Below are 24,972 nucleotides of genomic sequence, written 5' to 3' on the forward strand. Positions count from 1 at the left end.
CGTGCTTTATCAATGTGTGAAGTGAGGGTGTGCAATTGTTTTGTAACGATCATTACAAGGCTGAATTACACAATGGTTCTATTATTAGATTTCTTGAAAAGGTTTTAAATAGTAAATTGTGCTTTTTATTAATATCTACAAACAATAAGTATCTTATTCAGTGGCGCTACGACCTTTTTGTTTCGTATTACTTTTCTAATAGGTCTACTTGGTTGTGAAGCTTCCGTGTCTGACACGAGTCGTCATCTTTGTGGGTCCATTGTATGCCGTTTACTCACGATGTTTCCTTTTACGAGCGACTGATAAATGCGCATTCAAAGTAAATTGTTTCGAACCTACGACCTCTAATTTGTACGCTGTAGCCACTGGGCCAACAAAGCTCTTATAACACTACATATCTTATACGTAAAAAATACTTCTTTACTATTACGAGTTAATCATCATATATATACCGTAAAATATAGGAGAAAAATTTATTGACAAAAAAAATCAAGGTCGAAAATTGAAAAAAAACATACCTACTTATTATTTATTATATACCTATTATTTATTATACACTTATATACTTACACTTTGTTATGGAAGAGCTGGGAACCTTGCAAGGTATTTTTTACTTTAAAAAGTTCCCAAATCTTCCACACTGTATACCTATTTTATAATGAATAAATACAAACAAATCATAATATAAATCCTATATGCGCTACTGTTATCGCATTTTAAAATAGTTATTAAGCCTTGCTAACTGTTTTTATAAGTAAAGGCACCTTCATTATCATTATTCAAAAGTTAACGATTAAACGGTGTTGCGATTCAAAAAGGCACTTGAACATAAAGTATAGGAACTGTTTGGCTGACATCCAAATCAGTCACTGACAATCTACAAGTGTCCCGGGCTTGGCATCATCCAGACAAATAATTGGGTAACCAAGAAGTGGAACATTTGTTTTATTATATGTATCGCCTACATTTGACTTGCAAATGCGGAAATTATGATCAAAACTTCCATGCTACAATATATGTTGCTTTGAAATTATTTAACTCCATATTTTTAATAATATTTAAATAGCATGAAGAAAAGCCGGATGACCGGCTATTCACAAATGGACTTTCTCTGTATGTAAGCCATCTTTGTGTATGAAATAAAAATGATCAAAGGAAGAAATGCATCCTAAATTCAAAGCCCATTTAGGGTTGTATCGCCAATGGATTTTTTTATATTTAAAAACAATTATTTAGGCTTCCGTTGATTTTGTTGTTAATGCAATGGCCTGTGATCCCAAAACAAAGTCGACGTTGTGCGTCAGGAACTGGAGGCTGATCAACTACTTGCCTATTAGATTTAAAAATGATCATGAAACATATTCAGAAATCTGAGGCCAAGACCTAAAGAGATTAGGTAGCGCCACTGATTTTTTTTAATGGCCTGTGATCAGATTCACTTTTGACCTGACTTCACTTTTGCTTCCATCATCCCTTATTCTAGGTACTTACCTACAAGGTAAACACAATCTAAAGTTGCGGTGCCTACATTCCCTTAGTAATCCATTCCATAGAAGTTAAAACTGCTTCAAACTACTTTTGTTAACTCAAAAACAAAAAACAACTGTAGCACTAAATCTAAAAATCCACAACCAAAGTCGCAAATAAAATTTAAAATTGCTCTCAATTTTTTCATCAAGGGAATTGAATAAAAACATCGCCGCAAACTTTGTGCACAACAGAGGGGTCTGAATAAAAGGATCTCCCCCTCCCGGAGGGTGAAACCGAGTATATAGTGATGCAATTTTCAATCACTCTTAGTGAAGAATCAACTTTAATATTATCCGTTTGTGTCAGTGTTGGCCTAGGCTTCATAGTGCGATTCTTATCCCTGGATGTACAGCTATGCACTACCAATTTACGCATTTAATTGGCATGACTTCGACCCAAAAAGTCGTCAAAAAGTGTCAGACACAGAAGAACCAACTTGTCTATTAGAAAAAAACAAATCATAACGAAACAAATACAGATATCTAACCAAAAAGGTTTCTTTTATCCGTTTGTTATAAAATACATCAACTCGTAAAGTCTGTTGAAGTTAGTAAATTGTCAATCACGTCGAAACATAGTCGAGTATGGGATATGGTCGGGCTTTTTATACTTCAAATTTTTGAATAACGTCAGTTCTATGAAGGCACAGTAAAATATATAATACAGAGCAGAACTCTGATACAATGTAATCCACTTGGCACACGTTCGCTATATCGATCGTTTTACGGAGTTGCTGACAAGAGCCTTGGTGACTCTCCTTTTCAATACCTCTATTTCACTCATACTCCACAATGGCTTAGGGGTTCAGGCATATTTAAAACCTGGTTCAAATGGCTACTCCCAATGGATAAACAAGCATTAAGATGTATGGACACCGATCTTTCTAAAACATATAATATTGAAACTTTAAAAACCTAATGATCCCTAGGTTACTTTTAAAGTTTTGTAAACTTGGCTGTTGCATTTATAATTTGAGTAGATACTAGTAGTATCTAGATGATATTATTTTACATAAATTTTATCCTCTTATTTCTTTCGTTATTTGATAAAAAGTATTGTAGAATTTAGTTGTAGTGAGGGTGTCTTTTTCTTATTGTCTTAATAATAGAAGGGCTTTTTATTACGACATTAGCCACGAATTAATAAATTAATAAGTTTTTTAAATCATGATATGATACATTAGATAACTACTGTGGTTTTTATTAATGTAATCATTGCAGTCTTGTTTAGGAGCGCGACACATGTGTATAAAAGTAGTTTTTTCTTACTTTTTATGTATTTTATGAAAAAACTTCTTCAGATTTTTTAAGACGAGGATATTTATTAGGTTCTCACAAAATATTATATTAACTATCCAACCTCTATTTTGAACACAACAGTGCAACGTAAAAAAATATATCTTTAAACATAACACAAAATCACACATTTGCCTATGTTTGAAAACTAAATGCGTTTACCGTAAAACAATTTACCAGTTTCTGTTCTATGTTTATTTTTAATCCAGACAGCATACTTCAAAATGCCAGTGGCATATCAACTTGCCGCTGGATATCTTGCAACATAAACACTATTTACACCCACTATATGAGTTTTCTCGCGATGATACACGCCGTATCTTGTCTAAATATAGACTTCTAAGCAATAGAAGACTAAAAACATAGTGGGATTATGGACGGTATCTGATATAAATATTAAATTTAAATGAATAATAATTCTTTTGTCACGTTCATAAGTGTACATTATGTTACCTACATGAATTTTAAATTTAATGCAATTATGGTATTTTATATGCACTATTTACAATATAAACTAACATTAATTAAAATTTTACAATCGATAAATACAGAACAAATTTGGCTGCCAGTATATACTCGCAGTATTACGATACTTATTCAATGAGAAAACACCACCTCTGGGGTCACCGATGCTGTCTACTAGGCCCCAAAAAATAATTAAAAGCCTGGCAACAAACCCCACGGCCAAGAGTCTACTTGCAAAGAAACAAAATCACTTTAAGAATAGACGCTAATCATTTATTATTTTCCGCCTGATCTAAGCTTGTCCGGAGGAGGTGAGACGACAAAACGTCAATTAAATGTTTGATTTAAATTTAATTTGTTAAGTCAATAGTCAAGTATAAGAATTTCTTCAACATCGTCCGTAATAATCGCATTATCGTTTGCAGGTTGGAACAAATAACCATTTTTTACACGACTTAACACATGTGAAAACTTTTTGCACATTAAAGCACTTATTAAAATTTATCTCGGACTATCATTTAGAATTTCTACAAGTGCAGTTTACCACTTAAGCCACACTTGTATGCCAGTGTCATCTGTGATAGCCATCAACATGTTTGCAACGAGTGAAAATATCGCGGTTGCATTTTTTACACGCTGTGTGTTTTTATCTTCTTTAATAACAGCCAACTTAGCAGGGCCCTGTGGCTTCAGCGAGCCACTTTCATCCCTGAGGTAGTAGGTTCGATTCCTGGCTGTGCACTAATAGACTTTCTTTCCTTGTCAAGGTAAACATGTGAGGAAAGTGACATGTCTTAGACCCAAAAAGTTGACGACATGTCAGGCATATGCGGCTGATCACCTACTAGCCTATTACATTAAAAATGATCGTGAAACAAACTAAGAATCTTGAGGCCTAGGCGTAAAGATGATTAAGCGCCGCTGATTTATTTATTTTTATTTTTTAATAACAGCCAACTATTGTAGATGATAATTTTGGTTATTTAATATGTGATTTCATTTGAATGATCTGAAGCTATTATATATTAAAATAATGTACAAAACAACTTGTTTTGATTGATTCATCATAGCCTTAACCACAGATAGTCTATATTGGAACTGGAATATTTGACAGCATTATGGTAAAAATATACACTAAAAAAGGACATTTGGATACTAATGTAATTTATAATAAACTATGAAATATTGTCATTTGCATCAAAATTCTGCGCTTTTCACCACATTTACCACGGATAGTGTTCAGAGGAGTAGCTCGGATCTGCAGCTCAGTTTCATCATCGGACGTCGATGTCGAGGCCGGCAACGCGCTCGCGAGCCCTATGGCGTTAAGACTGTCCATCGCGGCGGCGCATAACATGAGATAAGCCTCCTGCCTGGTTTTTCCCAAAAAATATAAATATTAAATCCCTTTTTTACTCGTAAAATATGACGAATGCCTGAGTAAAACCGCTCAGTAATAATTGTACTAATGGAATAGTTTTTATATTATTTTATGTATAGATAAAACTTTGTCAGTAGGTACATTTATACAAACAACAACAATTGTACTTAAATAAATGTTATTTTTAAATAAACAAACAAAAAGTAACATTCGCCGTGGTAACTTAATTAAGATTTTTTTATATGTTTTATTTTAGACATCTTATATTCCATTAATCATAGTCTTTGACAAACGACTCATTGTGAATGGGAAAGTTGCAGCAACGCTCTGTTAAAAATTATTTTCAAAACTAAAAAAAACATCGTTAAATATGGCTAATGATAACATGGCGCCGTCTGAGTTTTGAGGTCGTTCTTTGACTCATAAAGTTGTGGTGGTTATTTAGTCATAGTTTCTTAAATAATTCCTCATTATGCATTAGTTGAGGCTTCCTCAGACGCCACAGACTTCAAAATGACAGAAACTTTGTTCCGAGGTAAATAATAATTATGTATTCCTAAAACCAATTTCAAAATTCAATAATAATTTATTCATGTAGGTAACATAATGTACACTTATGAAGTAAGTCTTTCTTAAACGGTTGTGATGGGCTAGACAGGATTTTTTTTCAACGAGTATTCATGATCATCGAAATTACTATAGTAAGTACCTGCCAGAATTATACGGTTGGATACATAGTCTACGTTACACAGCTAACGAGAACTCGATTGGTATTTGAGAGTAAAAGTAGAACAATCCAGTAAACGCAAATACGGTTCACCACAAAGGCAGGTCAGTTGGACATAATTAGTGCTGTAGTGTAATGTTTTCGCTCATTACCCTGTCTAACGAATGGTACCAGAAAATCAATGTTACGAGACATTGGTTGCATCATCTATAGTGATATTATTAGTAAGCCTTTATTTCTTTCCAACTTTATAAACATAACAATACAACACCAAAAATGTATATAAAATATAATTTGGAATTAGATTAAATGTAGTTTAGTTTGGTTGCGTCTTTAGTGAAGCTTCTATTTTCCAGCTTATGCCATTAATGTTTCAAGTTTATCCATTGCTTGCTAGCATTTTTTTGTCTATAAATTAGTCTAACTATTTGAAATATATTTGTGTATAAACTTACTTTTATCCTTTTTAATACTATACGAATTGTAGATTATGCTTCAATACCCTTAAAACTATGTTCTATATGAAATGGTTTGCAAAATATATTTGAAAAGATCCAGGTCATGTGCAGCTAGACAGGTCCCAATTTTTTATATAATCTGGAAACGGTCCTGCCGGTAATCTATAATTCGTATAGTATTAAAAAGGATAATAGTAAGTTTATACACAAATATATTTCAAATAGTTAGACGAATTTATAGACAAAAAATGGCTATAAGAAGGAACGCAAGTACCCTCTATTCTTAAAGACAAATTCATATTTAATAGTTATATATAGAAGAAGTTTTAAAAGTATTTTAAATCCAGCTTGTGCCGTATTGTGGAAAAATTAGTTAAGGTTAAACCAGTCAAAACTTTGTGTAGAGTTTCTTGCGGCTTGGTCCGCGGTTTCCGTGTTTCCTGCAGAAGTTTCTTATTTGTTATTAAAAGCTTTTATAGGTTAAATATCGAACATATACATTATGAAGTTTGTTTTTGCAAACTAAAAAATTACACGGTACTAATGCTCGTTGCTCTGAATGTGTATTGGGTTTTACGATTTCTACACTACAAAGCTAATCAAATATATAACATTCAAACTCAGTAATAAGCAAATAAATAATACAATATAATTTTAATATGCCAAATAAAATTAATAGTAATATATAAGACTAATTTATTAAATAACTACTGTCAAATAAAGACCAAACGTAAGTAGTTGGTGCTATGTGTAATAAAAAGAAGTCGAATAGAAGAATATCCCATGTAATAAATATTATGTATTTTGTTTCACGTAAAATTCACTTAGTCGTCACATATACTTTTGGTTTAATTTAGGTCAATGAAAAAAAATTTTTTTTTTTAGTTATTTAGAAAATGTTTGTGGGCTTTAAAAGTTACGAATCACATAATTTAGGTAGCGAAATTGTTAAGTAAGTTTATCAGAAGAAGGAATTTGTTTTAATGTAGTTGGTGTGATTTCAAATAAGATTGAAACTCTTGCCACGTTTTTTTTTATATTATGCTACTCAAATTTTCGCGCGGTTTTTCATAACGGGATTTTGCGTCCCACAGTTCATTTCGGGGACACCGGGACTCATAAGTGGTATAAGAGACTGTTCCGTACAAAACAGGACGACTAAGGACGCTAACAATTTTAATTATAGCATAGTAATTGGATATACAAAGAAATCTCAAACACTGCCGGGGTTCGAAGGCATCATACATTTTACATTATTTGACCCCAAAAACGTGCCATCTAATTTGTATTGTTCTCTAAGTTGGAAAAAAATACTATCTGGTTTAAAAAATAACACTTCAAGACTAACACTTGAAAGTCAGGTAAAAATGAATGAAAAAAGCTAATTACGCAAACACTACAAAGGATATTTTTAACATTCCAAAAATCATTAATAAACCACGCATGCGTGAATCCTCGCGTATACTACAGCGACCTTCGTAGGTCACCGCCCGCCATTGAGACCCCATTTTTCATTGATTTTTGACTCGACATCTGTTCAACGAACTAGAGATGCCTAGAAAATGAACGCACACCGCTTGTCAAAGACAAAAAGTTCGCTGTGTTTTTGAAACCATCATCTGAAAAAACAGTGCGTGCCCTATAGCGCCTACGAGCATATGGGTCAATCCAGTGTCTCAAATAACTGGGTGGGCTATACCCACTACACACTACTTCGGGTACTTCCAACCCGACTATGACTTAATGGTTCTCAATGATATTCTGCAAGTAGCCTACAGACGCACCTCTAGCAGTATTTCTCCAAACAGGGGCAAACGGCTCATGTTAAATGCCCATGTGCACTGTCAATGCCAGAGAACTCGCGAGTCCGTTGCCAGTTTCAGAATTTTTACGATCTTTTCTTGGTAATACAGTGGGCAGCTGGTTCCACATTGTACTGATGCGCGACAAAAACCGCCATATCTCACCGTTACGTACCTACATATAAATAACAATAAATATATACTTGATTGACTTGTTTTTAACTTCATATATTTAAATGTATCATACGCATCAATAAAACCACAAACAAAACAAACACACAAAGTAATTGTGGTTTTACTAAAAGCTTGTTTACTTGATTTATTCATTCATTCTAGGATAATGGTTACCTAATGGTTAAAATAGGAATGAAATATACATATAATAATATATATTTTCAATATTGTTCATTTGTATTTCATATTATATTATGAAATTTCTATACAATTTATTTTACATACGGAAAACAGAAATGGATTTATTTCATCTAACTAGGTTACTTCTAGTAGGTACTTTACTACTAGAAGTTCCCCATTTAGAAGAGACGCCAGTACACAGTAGTAATTTTAAACCCCTTTTTAATGAGCATCAGCCGCAGACTGCCCATGATTGCACTAAAGCCTATTGCAGAATATACATCATTAAAGAATTGTCTACCGGGATGGGGGGGGGTTTCATAGACTGAAGTCTATTAAAGAGTGTGGCATCTACCTTATATACTATAATATATGCTGTTTGCAATAGTCAACCTAGTCTGTAGTCATCATAAACACTAGATCGAGTGTAGCCGACAGAGAAAAGAATTAGATACATAGATAAGAGTTACTTTTGTTCGAACATCAACATTTTTACCGGAAGAGCATAAAATGTTGTTTATGTTTTTCTATCTACATCTATATCTACTCTAGATTGTACAGTTTATTATGGCTATATTAATTTTCCTGAAACTTAACAAGGTTTTAACATTTATAGTATTAACAAATCTTTCTCGGTATATGGCATTGTAGACAATGTCAAGCCGACCAAATAGGGAAGTGCGATGAACCTTCGCAGAATGCTTTGTGGTTTATTTTCGAGAATTGATTGTTACCCTACTCGTAGCTTTTTAATAATGGCGCCATACATTATATGTTTTTTTATTATTATGTTCCATTGTGTGTAGTTACAAAGATTTAATTATTGGAGAATATTTAATATTAAATAAATAAATAGGAAGTAAATCTAAAAATTAATATTATTAAACCTATAATATATACGCCTATATTTTTAAAAACATATAATATTAATAAAATAAAAATAGCGCGTATTCGAATACTACATAATCAGAATTATATTGTCCATGTCACGGAGTCAAGTCCACCTTAAATTCTTCCACTCGTCTCTCATCCTCACCACTTTTATTCCATCTACCCATGTTGCTGATCGGTGTCCTCTATTTTTTGTATTTACATATAAATGAGTTTTAATAGCATATTTTTTAATAAAATTGAATATAAAACAATCAAAATTTATTTTAGAAGTATTTATTTAATATCGCATTAATTTGCATTTATAAGTCTTAAATAACAAACATGACTAAAGTAGAATTCACTTGAATAGTTTTTCGATTGCCGATTTGCAGTACAATTCAAAACAAAGAACTGCAGTTCTAACAAAGATTTCCGCTAAACACTAAACTTTGCAGGTATTGTTTAACCTGTGGAAGTATTTAAACACAAGGAAACTATGTTAAGTACCTAGATGACCCAGTTAAGCTTAGAAACTCGGAATCGGACTATGGAGATTATTTTTGTAAATCCTTATAATTTGAAAACTACCTTGTAGTGTTTTTTGTGATATTTGACCCAACGAAGCATTTAAAACGAAAATGGATACACTTATTGAATGATTACGTCACACATACGTCTTGCGATTTCGGTTAGTGTGTGTATGTAAATCACTATTTGCCGAAAAATCATCTAAAGCGGGAGAACCTGCTGTCGGAAGTAGTAATGGAGTATGGACTGCATTTGAAATCTAATAAAAATCAATGTCTTTCTTCTCCTAATTCGTTTTAAGTCAAGCATGGATTCCTTCATGAACTCGTAAAAACCTAAAAAAATCTAATGCCAAAAATAATTAAAAGCGTGCAACACAGATTTATATATAAAATAGAAGGCTTGCAAGTGCGTTGCCGGCCTTTTGAAGAATTGGTACGCTCTTTTTTTAAAAGCCCTTAAGTTGAATTGGTTCGCAAATACCTTATCAACTTATGGCTCTTAGCGAAGTATAATTTATTACTAAATACAATTTTAATGTGATACTAAAATATCGTTTATTCCTGCAACTGCCACGTAACCTTAGACCTAACTTCCATTCATAAGTTTTGCTATCTAAATGAGGCAATGACCTCATGTGTGAGATAGTGTTACCGTAAGTAGGTTTCCACGAACGTTAGCGACGTGATTCATGAGAATCCGTCTCGCAGCATCCTTGTCATACCTTGATATCTACGTTGAGGTCGCCGAACGACTATAGAACTGTGTGGTATAGATTATAGATATAGACTATATTAAGATATAGACTACAAAGTGCTTGGAAATTATCTTTGTAAGTATTCATAAAAACTCAATCGGTTCGGAATTTAAAAGCAAATTTTTGTTGACCTACCTTAAATTATATTTATGCTTCAATAAAAAGAGATAGAAAAGTGCTTTTGGTAAACTATAAAAGTGGACTAAATTAGTTTTTATTAATACAAGTGTTAAAGATGGTACTCCTGGATTGTCCCCAATGGAGCGTGGGACAGTCTGTCTGTAACAAAACTAATTTATTACGGCAAGACATTTGTCCATAATAATCATTATTTCGCCGGGATCATATAGAATATGATATTAATTAAAATTACTACTGAAACATATAAAATAATGGCTTATATAATAATGGTTTTAATTGTCTATAAATTCATAACAATCGAAAAAAGTATGTAACCACATGGAAGAGTTAAAATACTAGAAAAATAATTTGGTATTATAGTTTTAACTGTGACGAAATATCGCATATCATAATTTTAATTACACCATGATTTTAATAAGCAACATGTCGAATCACACGTAACACTAGATAATTAACCTCCAAACATATTAATGTTTATTAATATTAATGACGTCATTGATCTTACGCCTGAATCATCTTGAAAATTATTCCCCTTACCATAATTTAGTTGTTTTGAGTTAGTGTTTTGCGGTTATTTGAACGGAACGCATGTGTTGATCCAAATGGTTTATAGTGCTAAGTTTATTAATTTAATTAAGAGTTTTCGGAGGAAGTCATGCGCTTGCCATTGTAAGACAGGCCTAAACAGGAATCCTTCGAAGAAATGGGTAAGTTATTTATTAAAAAAAAGAAAAGAAGAATTTTGATTAAAAAAATACTTTAAAGTTTCATAATACATAAATATATTTATGATTTTTTTCAACTTTCAATTTTTTCCTTAACTGTATTGTAACACGGAAATCACACAACTAGACAATTTTCGTGTCGCGGTGTTTGTAGTGAAACTCCTCCGAAACGGCATGACTGATTCTCATGAAATTTTGTGTGCATATTAGGCATGTCTTAGACTCGGACAACATCAGTCACAGAAGGCTGATCTGAGCCTATGAGATTAACAAATGATTATGAAACAGATAGAGAGATCTGAGGCACAGAACTATAAAGGCGCCTCTAAATTTTTCCAGCCACACAAACAAATTAATTTCTTACTTTATGACTTAACTTACTTACTTAACTTTTTTTTACTGAGTTATTAAATGTTTCAACTTAGTGAGATTCGTCGTAGTACATCCTCCATGCAATTTTGATAGCCATTCGTATCTATTGCATAATCGATTGCGTTGGGGAAGCGGACATGGCCTGCCCCAATGTATCGCCCACGCTTGCAAAATGCAATACATCGTTATCGCAAGATTTGGGACGCGTTGTTTCAAATTCAATTTATTTAATAATAATAATAAGCCTTTTTATTACCTGTTTTACAATAGTTAGTAGTAGTTCTATTACAGTAACAAAGTAATATCTAATATATATATTATTTATTTATGAATTAAGAGGAACCCCGGTTGGTGTAGAGGCTTCACCCAAAGATGCCCAATTTTGTCAGTCCTGTGCTTATGGAGTGACCGTTTTTGCCAGCTGATCTTTTCAGATCATCTTCCCAGCGGTCTAAGTTCCGCCTCTTGCCTGGTAGGCCGTTCCATTGGGTAACTCGTTTGGTCCACTTTCTGCTAGACATTCTTGCTACATGGCCAGCCCAATGTCATTTCAGTTTTTGAGCAAAAGTTAAAGAAAAATTTAGACTAAATTAATTTCGGTTTTAAATTGAACAGTTTTGAACAACTTGACGTATGCAGTACAATTAGTTTGTTTTTATTCGCAAATAAAGCACGGGTTTTAACTGACATCAAAAATAAGTCAGTTTTAGCTGTATGATTTATGTAGGAAGCCCACCTTCCAGGCACGTATGCTAAATTTCTCAAGTGTTTTGTTTTTAAATTGCGGGTAGTTTTATTTTACCCGTATTTTTCTAATAACTAAACATTTCGTTCATTACGTAGAACTGTTATGTTGACGTGCGTAATTAATTTGTTGGTGTTACTACAAAAACTTTGTTCAGTCAATTTAAGTATTAAATATTGTTTAATAATTTAGATAATGTTGTGACAAATAAAGTTATATTATACAGTATTAAATATTCTATATATATTAAAGCTCATCCAGCTTTTATAAGCTCTACAGAGGAAGTTCTACAGACAGATACTGTGCTCAAATGGTGCGGATACACCCATAAATCTGAACTATGTAATCGATAAACATTTCTCGGTCTAAGCAGAAACTATTATTATAAATTATTCCAGCCGTTCTAATCTTCCGCAAGCACTCTGCATAAATTATGTTAAAACTACACCAATTAGTTCCTTTGTTGAACAAGGACAATCATAAGAAAGTTTTGCTTTAAAAAATAGGTTAATGAAAAGTAGTCGCTACAATTCTTTCATGAGAATTTATCAAACAATGTGACAGTGTTATTAGAATGTTTATAGTACTTTCAGCTTGGATTTCATGATTGACTAATTTTCCAAGACTATATTACACTTAATATATCTCTCTCAGTAAGACTTATTATGTTATCACAAAAGTCAAGAGTTAAAGCTAGCTTTTACTAATGTTAGAATACGAATTTAATTAAAAAATAACTTGAATAATGTAGGACTATTCTATCTAGACCCTTGATTGTGCGTAAAAATCTCTATGCATCAGTTTTTGTGTCAAAGTGCGCGAAAACGCGAAATTGTTGTCGTTACAAAACTAATACGGCCTGTAAATAAAATGAATCAATCAAAATTGATAAAGAACGTAAGCGCCACTGGTTTATTAATCCATAATTCGAAAGCCCATACGCCATTACAATTTCGTCATATTTTTATTACTAATTTCATTAGCTCACGTGCGATTTTATCCACACATTTTACGGCAGTAAATAAAATAACGATGTTTTTACTTTAACGTTCCCGGACCTATAAACCCAGTTGCCGGTTAAGTGATTGCTTAACCATCGGTAAGCTTCGGGAATATACTTGATCGCAACGTACTAGATGCACTCAGACGGAATTTACGTGTATCTAGATTTATATGTGTTCGTGAGGATTTTTATGATGTGAATGAAATGTAGTGTAAGTGATATTCCGTGTTTTCTGGCATTGTCTCTTTAATAAAAGTCGGAATATATTAACGTCGTATCACATATGCCTTTCTCAATTGTTATCTTTACAAATGTGTATATTACCGGGAAAATTATAACAAATATTAATTCTTAGCCATAAAAATATGCAATTAGGAGTATTTTTGCTATTCGTAATAATAAATTTTTCGTAATTGTCAAAAACATGTTACATAACTATTTTTTTTATAGAACAGGGGCAAACTGGTAGGAGGCTCACCCGATGTGATACCGCCGCTCAATGCTCATGGACACTCTACTCAACAACGAGTGCGTTGCCGGCCTTTAACTTACACATATCGCAGGGTTTTAATGTAAAACTGTGTTCCAAGAGCCCGTGACTTATTTAGATGTTTTTTGCAATATTGAAAATTATTTATAATAATATAGATAAATAAAAGGAAACAATTCATAATATTTTATTTTTCCATATAAAATTGTAAATTTCGACAGTTATAATAGAAGCCATGACTACAGAAACTATAATTGTGCTTTCAAATACTCCCATGAAGGATTAAAAACAAGAAAAATAATGGAAAAATACCGTTCGCAAGGATGTTTTTTTGTCACACAATATAACATAGTCTTCTGATATAGTATCCCTTCGCAAGACAAACAGGATATGTCCACTACTTAGTTATCCGCCAATTGAGTTAACAAATAACGGTTTGCGATTCGATTCATTTATGGAGTTAAACGGGAATATACGATTAATGGTCTTCTTGTTAACATTGAACATTGTTGCACCCTTTTGGATAATATTTGTTAGAGTTGAAAGACATCTATGAGGCCCACTAATTGCTGTCAAATTGGGCGGAACTCATGCATGTCTGAAGTTTTGATAGGTTGGTTATTTTAAGTAAAGTCAGTTGTCAACCTTTTTAAGTCTAAACCTCAGTTTTCTGTACTTGTTTTATGACAATTTGTCAGGCAGGCAGGTGATTAGCCTCCTGTACCTGACACACGCTGTCTTTTTTGGTCTAAGGTTTGGTGACTTTTTTGGTCTAAGAGAAGCCAGTTTCCTCACGATGTTTTCCTTTATCGTTCGAACAAATTTAAATACGGTCATACAAAGAAAATCGATTGGTACACAACGGGAATCGAACCTACGACCGCGGGATGACAGTCGTAAAATAAATGATATCTGTTTCTAAACAAAACCTTTAATTTAAAACATGAAGATTTACACTAAAACTCCCTTATAGATATTTCTTCAAAATCCGTTCATTGAGCCTTCCTATATCGAACATATAAACTACTTGACCAAAAGGCAGTCAATTAAAATCTATTAAACTTTGAAGTATGGTTAAAATGTCCCTTGTTGTTGCAGTGTATGGCGCGAGCGTTGTACGACAACATAGCAGAGTCACCTGACGAACTGGCGTTCAGACGAGGAGACCTGCTCACCGTGCTGGAGCAGAACACGGGTGGCAGCGATGGCTGGTGGCTCTGCTCGCTCAGGGGCAGACAGGTATACCTCCAGAAACGTTTTCTTTGAACTGCTTGCTTAGGAACCAGTTTCAATATCTAAGACTGTTGAACGATGTTGAGAACAAAAGCATTATTTTCGAAAAATTAAATATTCATATACAACACGTCTGTTTACTGTGTATATGTTTTTATGAATAATAGACATGCACACATACATCTAGTTACAACCTTAATGAATTATAATATTGAATAGTAAAATCACAAAATGAAACATATAAATTATTACTAGAGAGTTACCAAGTCAAAGCCTCATACAGGATTTAATTTATCACTGCATGTAGAGACAGTATATTTATTTTCATTACATGCTAAGTAAATAAGGGAAATTTAATTGCATTTAATTTTAATGTAAGAGAAACATGAAAAGGAAATTACATAAGGAGCCGGTATTAATTACGCATTTATTTTAAAAGCTCTTTTGCCATAGTACTTTTCGCAGAAGCGAGTATTCTGGAAGTGCTCGTAAATCCTTCATGAGAGCTGTGTATTGGCTTTCAAATCACGAATCGAATTTTTACGTTTTGATGAATAGTCGTAGATATTTTAATTTAGCTAATTAAGATATATGTTTAAACTTATGTTACTGACGTCCCGTAAACTCTGAAACTGATGTCTATGAAGAACAAAAAAAATCTATTCTGTCCTGATAAAAATACTTTTTTCTCGTCACCGGTTTAAATTATTCATATTACACAATCGCTTACGAATGACTGATTTCCGCTAGCAGCACTGATTTTTAGTCAAAATCCAGCGTTAAATTGGTGAAGCTACTACAAAAATCAATTGATTTAGTGTAATTCTCTTTTCCAGGGCATATGTCCGGGAAATCGCCTGCGTATAGTAGCCGGGGTGTTCGATGGAAGCAGCACACAAAGACGACGGACGCGCACGCCTGCACCTGTCGCCCACCAACCTTTGCCCACACAGTCACCAGCCTTTACAAAAGTAAGTACATAACAATATTTGGCTTAAAATTTTATTAGTAAGAGATCATTTCTGTATTGTTTGAGTTATAATTTTTTCATTCATCATCTCTAGGCACACTTTATTTCTTCAAAATCAAAAATATGTTTATGTACTAAGTTAAACAAAACATTAATACCAATATTTTACTTTCATACAAAATTTGAAATACTTCCTATTCGATAAATGAATCCCGAATCTATATTGACGTGATCACTGGTCGCTTCAATGGCATCATAGTAAACAAGTTATTACAAATCACTGAAACGTAAGAAGAAAACAGTATTTCTTGAATTACTGAATGAAACGTTTTGTAAACAAAGATCTCATGTTGGTTTTTTACTATATTCAGTCACCGTTCCTGGATTAATTAATTTTGTAAAATAGAAAGAGTACATGCAATTAGTTATTAAAGTCAAAGTTCTTAAGGCGCATGAAGGTAAATTTTTACCTTAATAGGAAACGACACGAAGATGCGCAGCGTTTTGCCGAAAAAAAGGGAGAGAGCGATTGAGACCGATTGAGAGAGAGTGAGAAAGGGAGATCGAGAAAAATACTCTCTATTGGCTGATGTATTCGTTTAGTAGTTACATATTTATGTATACACTGTTTAGACACTGTATACGAGCTAATGATAGTGTACATAAATATGTATAATTATAATTAAAAAGAATATAATTATAATTTAAAAAGAAGTTTCACTTCTGACATGTCTACCTACTTTGAACGCACGCATTTTTTTATACTTAAAGCACTATTAGACCAGTGCCGAAGCCTTCAAAAATAGTAAAAAATGAAAAAAAATTACAGTAGGATGAAACCCATTAGAAATGCAGGGGAATATGATCAAAATGAAAGGAAAAATAAATTACGGTCGATCCGAGTTCGGGAAGTGGGAGGGGGGTGACTTTTAAGGGGGAAAAATTGTTTATCTTGATTTCCGGCGAAACTACCAGTCCTATGGAAAAAAGTTAAATGGCAAAGTTGTAGGTCATAAAAAGATCTACAACTTTGGTATTTACAATTTTTTCACATAACCTCAAAATTTAGGTGAAAAATTCAAAAAACCAAGTTTTTGGTTTTTTATTTATATCTTTTTTAAAAAGTTTTTTTTTTTCTACGAAATTTGGTGAAAACTTACCTTATTATGTCCCAAATATACTGTAATTTATTTGATTAAAAATATTTATTTTTTCGCCTCATTTTAACTTAATATCAAAAAAGCAGCCTAATTTTCAATCGAAAATTCTGACGTCAAAATTTCAGCTTTTTTCAAAAAGTTTAGGGGCTTTTTGTTCGTTGAAATATCTACTTTCTGATGGTGTAAAAAAAATATACATTACTATAGGAAATATTATTAGAAAAAGCAAAAAATTGAAAAAACCTAAAATTCGAAAATTTTCTTTTAATTACGTACAATTTTGAGGTATTTATTAAAATTTACACTTTAATTACTCAAAAAACGTAAGATTTCATGCTTCATTGATAAACGAAAAAATTGCAAATTAAAATATACTTCTATAATTAACAAACAAATAAGTTAATAAAGTTAATATTTAATAAGACATCTACAATATTTTGAATAAGTTGTAGAATCTTCTGTAAATAATATTTGTAGATGCCTATTTATTGCTGTTTTAAGATAATTTATATACCTGAGTGACCTTCGGTGAATTTTGATTTTTTCTTTGAATAAAGTAAATTTCTCACAAATCACTTAGAATAACTCAGCCTGCAGGTGTATTTTTAAAAACGATGTTGTACACTACTCTGTATCTCGAATACTGGCTAACGGTTTTTACAGCTGCTACGAAATAGCAGGTAGCAGTAAGGCCCAGACCCTCCTAGGTCCATCCCCACTTCTCAATGAAATAACTTACACTGGGCTTAAATTCACCGAAGGTCACTCAGGTATATAAATTATCTTAAAACAGCAATAAATAGGCATCTACAAATATTATTTACAGAAGATTCTACAACTTATTCAAAATATTGTAGATGTCTTATTAAATATTAACTTTATTAACTTATTTGTTTGTTAATTATAGAAGTATATTTTAATTTGCAATTTTTTCGTTTATCAATGAAGCATGAAATCTTACGTTTTTTGAGTAATTAAAGTGTAAATTTTAATAAATACCTCAAAATTGTACGTAATTAAAAGAAAATTTTCGAATTTTAGGTTTTTTCAATTTTTTGCTTTTTCTAATAATATTTCCTATAGTAATGTATATTTTTTTTACACCATCAGAAAGTAGATATTTCAACGAACAAAAAGCCCCTAAACTTTTTGAAAAAAGCTGAAATTTTGACGTCAGAATTTTCGATTGAAAATTAGGCTGCTTTTTTGATATTAAGTTAAAATGAGGCGAAAAAATAAATATTTTTAATCAAATAAATTACAGTATATTTGGGACATAATAAGGTAAGTTTTCACCAAATTTCGTAGAAAAAAAAAAACTTTTTAAAAAAGATATAAATAAAAAACCAAAAACTTGGTTTTTTGAATTTTTCACCTAAATTTTGAGGTTATGTGAAAAAATTGTAAATACCAAAGTTGTAGATCTTTTTATGACCTACAACTTTGCCATTTAACTTTTTTCCATAGGACTGGTAGTTTCGCCGGAAATCAAGATAAACAATTTTTCCCCCTTAAAAGTCACCCCCCTCCCACTTCCCGAACTCGGATCGACCGTAATTTATTTTTCCTTTCATTTTGATCATATTCCCCTGCATTTCTAATGGGTTTCATCCTACTGTAATTTTTTTTGGTTTCAAAAATTATCGACACTGGTCTATATGGTGATGATAGTAATGATCTTGTAATTTCTTTTGTTTTTCTAATAATATTGTATTATTCATACCTTCTTAGTATTCATCATACCTACTAAAACAACTTTTGTCAAACGCACTCTCGCCTGGAAGAGGTGACTAACTTTCTTACAACTTTTCTAGATCGAAGAATGTTCACACTACGACGTACCTCGCGCGCCCATGCCAGTCCAACGCCTAGGCACATACGACTGTCCAAGGCCAACCGCTGACTGGTACGATGCACCAAGAGCGCCGCGGCCCGCCAGCGCTGACTCCGCTTGCAGCGGCACCGGATCGCTTACCTCAGCAACGTCTAGCGCTTCAGCAAATTCGGGAAGTTCGGCCCATTCAGCAGCGTCCGCTTCAAGCACATATGATGTGCCGCGGTCGCGAGCGTTACCTCTACCATGTGATGCAGCGCTGGAGGCACTTGAAAGATTACAAGTGAGTACAAAGTTGTAAGATATGAATAAGATTGCAGAAGTTATGTTCAGTATCCTTCCAATCTATCTAACTAACTACAACAATTTCAATTTGATTCCACCTCCATTTGGTTAAATGACCAATTTCTTGATGACACTGGAAGAAACTAGCGTTTAAGGTACAGGCTAGGCCTAGTTTAAACGCTAGTGCTCATAGATGTATATTATATATAAGGTTGACCACAATGAATATTGTTATATATGTAATGTAGTATTTGTTTTTGGGTCAAATAAAGATACTTTTTTTTTTGTTAATCAAAACAGGGAAACCTAAAAAGTGTGCCAAGCATTTATTATCTTAATCGAAAGAATCTCTATTTCAGGAAGAAGCATCAGCAGCAGTATCTCGACTTCTTTCATACGTGTCCCCTGGATGGCGACGGCGAGGCGCATTGCGACCCCGCGTTCTAGACGTACGCGTTGCAGGCGCAAGGTTACGCGCCGCGTTACACGACCTAGCTGTGTTTGCTGACGCTACATTGGCCAATGCACACGATGCACAAGACAAAGGTACTTAACACTTTTAGTAACTCGTAAAGCGCCCATAGGTAACCATGCAAACAATCTACGCACAGGAGCCCCAAACATGGGTGATTTGCTGCAAACGACAGATATATTTAAATATCTTTTAAGTGTTTGCTTAAACTGACTACTATAACTAAAATTTACTATAAAAATAATTTAAATACGCATTAATTTGACAATAGTTTTTAACATGGTCGCGTAAATATTATTCTAAGTATTTATACTTATTATTAAGAGCGTTAGACAACCGAAATTTTTAGCAGAACCCTTGAGTAACTCAATTCGCGTCCCTTTCTGACTGTTCATTACACCAATTTGTAACGCATGATTTAATGTCACGGGTACGTGAATAGAGAGAAGTTTATTTTTATAGTAATAAGTACCACAATAGAAAATACTACGATGTTGAGTGAACTGACAAAAGTTCTACTATTAGTTAGTGCCTAGATATTTTTTTATGCTATTGGTTCTTTTTTGTGTAGTGTCACCTGACCAGACAAGATTGTTTTTTCTAAATTAATAAAGAACTCTGAAATTCATAAGAATGTTATCTTATTAATATTGTATATCAACATTTTTGTTTTTAGTATAGCAATATTTTTTTCTCAGGTATCGCAGTGAAATTACGGCCTCTAGTCAAAGCGCTGAAGGACGCTGAACGCATTACGCATGAGGCCACCAGCGCCCTGGATGCAGGTGACTGGGCCCCAGAGAGGCTAGAAAGGGACCGAGAGCCTACAGATGGGACCCAGGATGCGTTGGATCAGCTCGTGGCGTGCGCCAGGTCTTTAACTGAGGATGTAAGGCGTGCAGCGTCTTTTATTCATGGAAATGCTTCGCTGTTGTTCAGGTTAGTTACAAAACTAATAACCAATTATAACTTGTATATCTCTCAAAAAATCTTATAATGCCATTTTTAAAACTTTAACTTACAATATTTACACAGACCAAAATAATTTTACCATCTCCTGCACATAATTCAGATGTATAGTTAATACTGCTCTTACACTAATGTTTCCTTAATTATTTAAAACAATTCAATTTGAATTTAATTGTTTTAAATAATCTCATCATCTCTTAATAATGTGCTACGCGCGTTACATAGTCTGTGCTGATAAAGAATGTAGTTTGACAGTACTCACTCACTTAATATGAATAAATTAAAATTCAGTCTTTGACTGAAGAAAACGACGAACCATACCAGTTCTCTTTCGGCACAAACTCTCGAAGCAAAACTATTTCAATATATTGCAGATAATCCTTTCCGATCCTTGTTTATAAAAATGATATTATTAATTTTCAGACGGTCAGCAACAGTCCCAGAACACGAATGGACGGAGGAATATGACTACGTGCGTCTCGAGTCGCGATCGGCGGCGGGACGACGGAACGCAGAAATACGGGCGGCACTCCCTGACAAATTACGCGCTTCGTTTGACGCATTAGTGCGGGATGCAGACCATGCTGGCGAGGTAAATTTAACAAAATGTATATATATGGCTATTCGATTGTTGTATTGTTACTGTGATGCCCAAGGTAATTGGGTTAAAGATTGTTATTACAAAAATAACTGGTAACGACTTAGAAATCATGTTGCAACTAAGTATTAAAAAAAATTGTGTAATGTATTGAAATATGTAAACAAACCATCAATTTTCTGATTGTCTATTTGTTATTAGAGATGTGACGAATAGATTTTTAAAATAATCGACTTTGACGCAAGTCTAACAGCGAAAATCACTTAGAGGTGACACACACTTATATATATGTAGGTGTGTAGGGGGCTACACACCTACATATATATAATATATATAATCCTTATAATTATAAATTTTTTACCTTAAAAAATCCAAGAAAGATCTGAGATTGTAGCGCCTCTAGATTCTTACTATAAATACCATAAATATTGGTACAACTATGTTTTAACAAAGAACTCTTGAATATTTTTCTTTAAACTATTTTACATAAGTAATATTTTCTTAACCTTCAAGGTGAGCGCGGTTGCAGCTGCCACTCGTCTGCCTCCAGACGATCGTCAGTTGGCTGCTTTTTACGCGGCGCAGACCGCAACGTACGGCGCTCATTTGTCTACGGCCGTCGAAGCATTCCTCAGAACCATAGAGATGGGACAACCTCCAGATGTCTTTTTGGCACACGGCAAGTTTGTGGTGCTTAGCGCGCATAGGATAGTGCATGTTGGCGATACTGTGCATAGGTAAGCATTTAACGATTGATAGAATTTTCGTTGAAGATTAAATAGGTACTTTTATGAATTGTCAATGTATTATAAACTGTCAAGTATGGCCTGTGATATGAATTTCAGTAAGAATATTTTTTTAGATTTCAGATTGAATGACTATTAAACTCTCATATATAAGTTCATCCCAGATATTGTATTTAATGAAAATATGAAATGCTTTGTCTGTATGGAAATAATAATTCTAATTCAATCTCTTAGGAGCGCCCAGCACGCAGGCCTAAAAGCGAAGATGCTGCGATGTTCAGACGCGCTTTCCGATGCGCTAGCTGCAACAGTCGCAAAAACCAAATCCGCAGCACAACAGTTTCCATGCGCAAACGCCGTAGCAGAGATGGCGGAAGCTGCCAGGCATCTTGCTTCCCGCGCTCAAGACCTTCGCAGGACCTTGGTGAGAGCCGCTGAGCCCCCCCAGGACACCCCCGCTACCACAGTCCCCCCTTCTGCCACGACGACCCCCCTTACGCCCCTGACCCCAATTACACCCATTGCCCCACATTTGGGATCGCCCTCTCTCCCAGTTCTTTAAAGCTCTATAGCTTAGCTTAGGATTTGATTTGTGGAATTCAAGCGACAATATGACATAGAATTTAGAACGGTATGGTTATTACGCGATTGCTTACGAATTAAAGGTTATTATAGTATGAGCGCTTTTGTCTAAAACGAAGTACAACTTAGTACAAATGTGATCATTCCATATATATATAGTTGGATAAAGTTCATAAATACAGCCACAGAATGCCTCAAGGCTTTATCTAGCATCAGAACCTCTTCATATTACAAAAATAATCGCTCGACAAGTGCTATACCGACTATAGTTAAAATAATGTATTTCTATTCAAGTTTTAAAATGATGATGGTATATCATATTGTTATATCATATATGTTTTTTTCGTAATAGTTATTTTTTCTATATGTATGGCGCTTTAAAAGCTTAAATGGACACACAAAAGGGTGGAGATACAAGGAAGAAGTGTCATACTATGTGGTTAGCTAGATTTCGTAATAACACTACCGAAGCGGACTTGACTGTACTTAAATTGTTTTGTAATTCGTGCTAGGCACTGAGGAGCTGGCTTCCTCTTCCAATAAACCAAAGAATTTCATGCGAATGCGGTGTAATGTATTGCCATTAATTTTCGATAAAACAGTCATAGCTGGATGCTCATTTGCTTGAGTTGAGTTATCCGTCCAGTATAAAGCGTACAAATTGTACTCGTAGTTGCACAGTGAATGTTTCTATCGAGGAAAAATGGCTTCATAAATGTACTATTCGAATATATAGGGTTCACAAAAATATAAAACGGTTTATATTAGATTGATTTCTGTGTATTTCGACTTAATAAATGTGATTTGAATTATGTTCCTTTTGTCACGGCCAAGTCTAGAAAATTCAATAGAAATGTGCTCAATATGTTCAATGTTAGATTAATATCGCGTCACTGCCATTTTATAAGAAATTAAGATTAGACCCAAATTTCAATTTTATACCACCGTATAGGTACAATAATTAGGATTTGTAGACAATTTAGACCATTTTACAGCGTTCTCATTAAAATAGAAGTAGCGTACTTTGAAGGGGCTCAGTATTACTCAGTTTAATTAATTATTGCAGAAATGTAAGATATATTGCAAGTGATTTGTTTCTGGTCCGTAAACGTGCGTAAATTGAATTCTAAAAATTGGTTTACTCACGTTTAATGGGATTGCGACACATATTACTAATTGTTCGGTACGTAATTGGTTCGAAATTGGTAACTTGACAAGGTTTTGGTTATATGAGGAAATATTCGCGAATTTTCGTACTAAAATCTAGGTGTCCTCAAAAACTGACGAAATTATTCAGCGGAAAATATATATAAAATATATAGGGAGTTGGCGAGCATAAAAGTACATTTTCCTCGTATTTCGTATTGATAGGAATTAATGTTCGTATCAATACAAAATTTATGAATTAAGGTCGTGCGTTTTTAAGCTTAAAAAAAAAACAATACCACTAAGATAACGAAGAAAATCTAGAAGGCGGGCACAGGCACATCCAGGTGTCAGATTTAAATCACTTAGTATATCTGTTTTTTTAACAGTTTTAAGGGGGGTATCATTTGACAACGCAGCACTACCATGGTGACAGACGTGGTCGTTTATATTCCTTATCGTATAATTATCGCTATTAAAAAATTCTGCCATATAAACAAATCATATACATAGGTATTTTGCTCGCCTAGTTAATTAAAACGCATAGTATCAAGATCCTAAAACCGATTTCTGTCAATTTACGAACTGATATTAAAGTATATATGTCATTGGTCTGCATTTCCCAAAAGTATTCAATAAATTAGTTAATATTTAGGATTGACACAATGGTTACGCAAATCTGAGTTTCATTGTACGCTATGAGCTATTAAAACGCATCAAGCTAAAAGTGATACCGGCATTTGATGAATAAACGTAGGTATATATCAGTGTAAAAATCATGTTGTATATTAGCTATGTGTAATATATTTCCTAGATGTTGTATTTTAGTTAGGTTTAGATGAAATTGTACAAAATGCATATTAAATAATTTTACCGATTGTATTATAATTTAATCATCTTGTAAAACGCAATCAAGTTAAATATACAGAATTTCGTATTTACTTTGACGTTTTATTTCACCTTATCCCTATCCTTACATACATTTCGCGCCTAAATATGTACATTTAGTAGAGTGCCGTAAGGCATAAAAATGGTCAAACCTCGGAACCCAGGGCCAGTCAATGAATCTGTATATCAAGTATGAGACTGCATTATTAAAACCTCAAATAAAAAAGTTAAAAAAAAAAAATGGACCGATCTCGATTTACAAAATTTTTTAACAACAATTTACTGAAAAATGAGAGGCGGAAGGGGGAAAAAGTGTTTATAGCGAAAAATTTAATTTTATTTGTAATAAATTATATGTGCAGAGTAACTTTAATGTTAATTTATTAGATTATCGTAAAACATAAGTTACAAAAAAAATTTATCATTAACTATACACATTGTTA

General features: G+C 33.4%; 1 protein-coding gene across 4 annotated transcripts in view; it reads left to right on the top strand.

Moving 5' to 3' along the window:
- LOC110998061 (breast cancer anti-estrogen resistance protein 1) overlaps nt 1–24,582 on the top strand; it is a 75,738-nt gene extending 51,156 nt beyond the window's left edge. For 3 of the 4 annotated variants that reach the window (XM_045631619.1, XM_045631620.1, XM_045631621.1), the window contains exons 2-9: nt 14,745–14,885; nt 15,716–15,850; nt 18,824–19,126; nt 19,488–19,674; nt 20,299–20,539; nt 20,993–21,161; nt 21,681–21,904; nt 22,148–24,582. In XM_045631619.1, the coding sequence (XP_045487575.1) occupies nt 14,745–14,885; nt 15,716–15,850; nt 18,824–19,126; nt 19,488–19,674; nt 20,299–20,539; nt 20,993–21,161; nt 21,681–21,904; nt 22,148–22,475 (1,728 nt within the window). In that variant the 3' untranslated portion in view covers nt 22,476–24,582. Of the gene's footprint in view, nt 1–10,890; nt 11,019–14,744; nt 14,886–15,715; nt 15,851–18,823; nt 19,127–19,487; nt 19,675–20,298; nt 20,540–20,992; nt 21,162–21,680; nt 21,905–22,147 lie in introns of those variants that run through there. The other variant, XM_022266491.2, reaches the window with a different exon arrangement.
- The last annotated feature ends 390 nt before the right edge of the window (nt 24,583–24,972 follow it).

The sequence above is a fragment of the Pieris rapae genome, chromosome 16, assembly GCF_905147795.1.
Source record: "Pieris rapae chromosome 16, ilPieRapa1.1, whole genome shotgun sequence".
Lineage (NCBI taxonomy): Eukaryota > Metazoa > Arthropoda > Insecta > Lepidoptera > Pieridae > Pieris > Pieris rapae.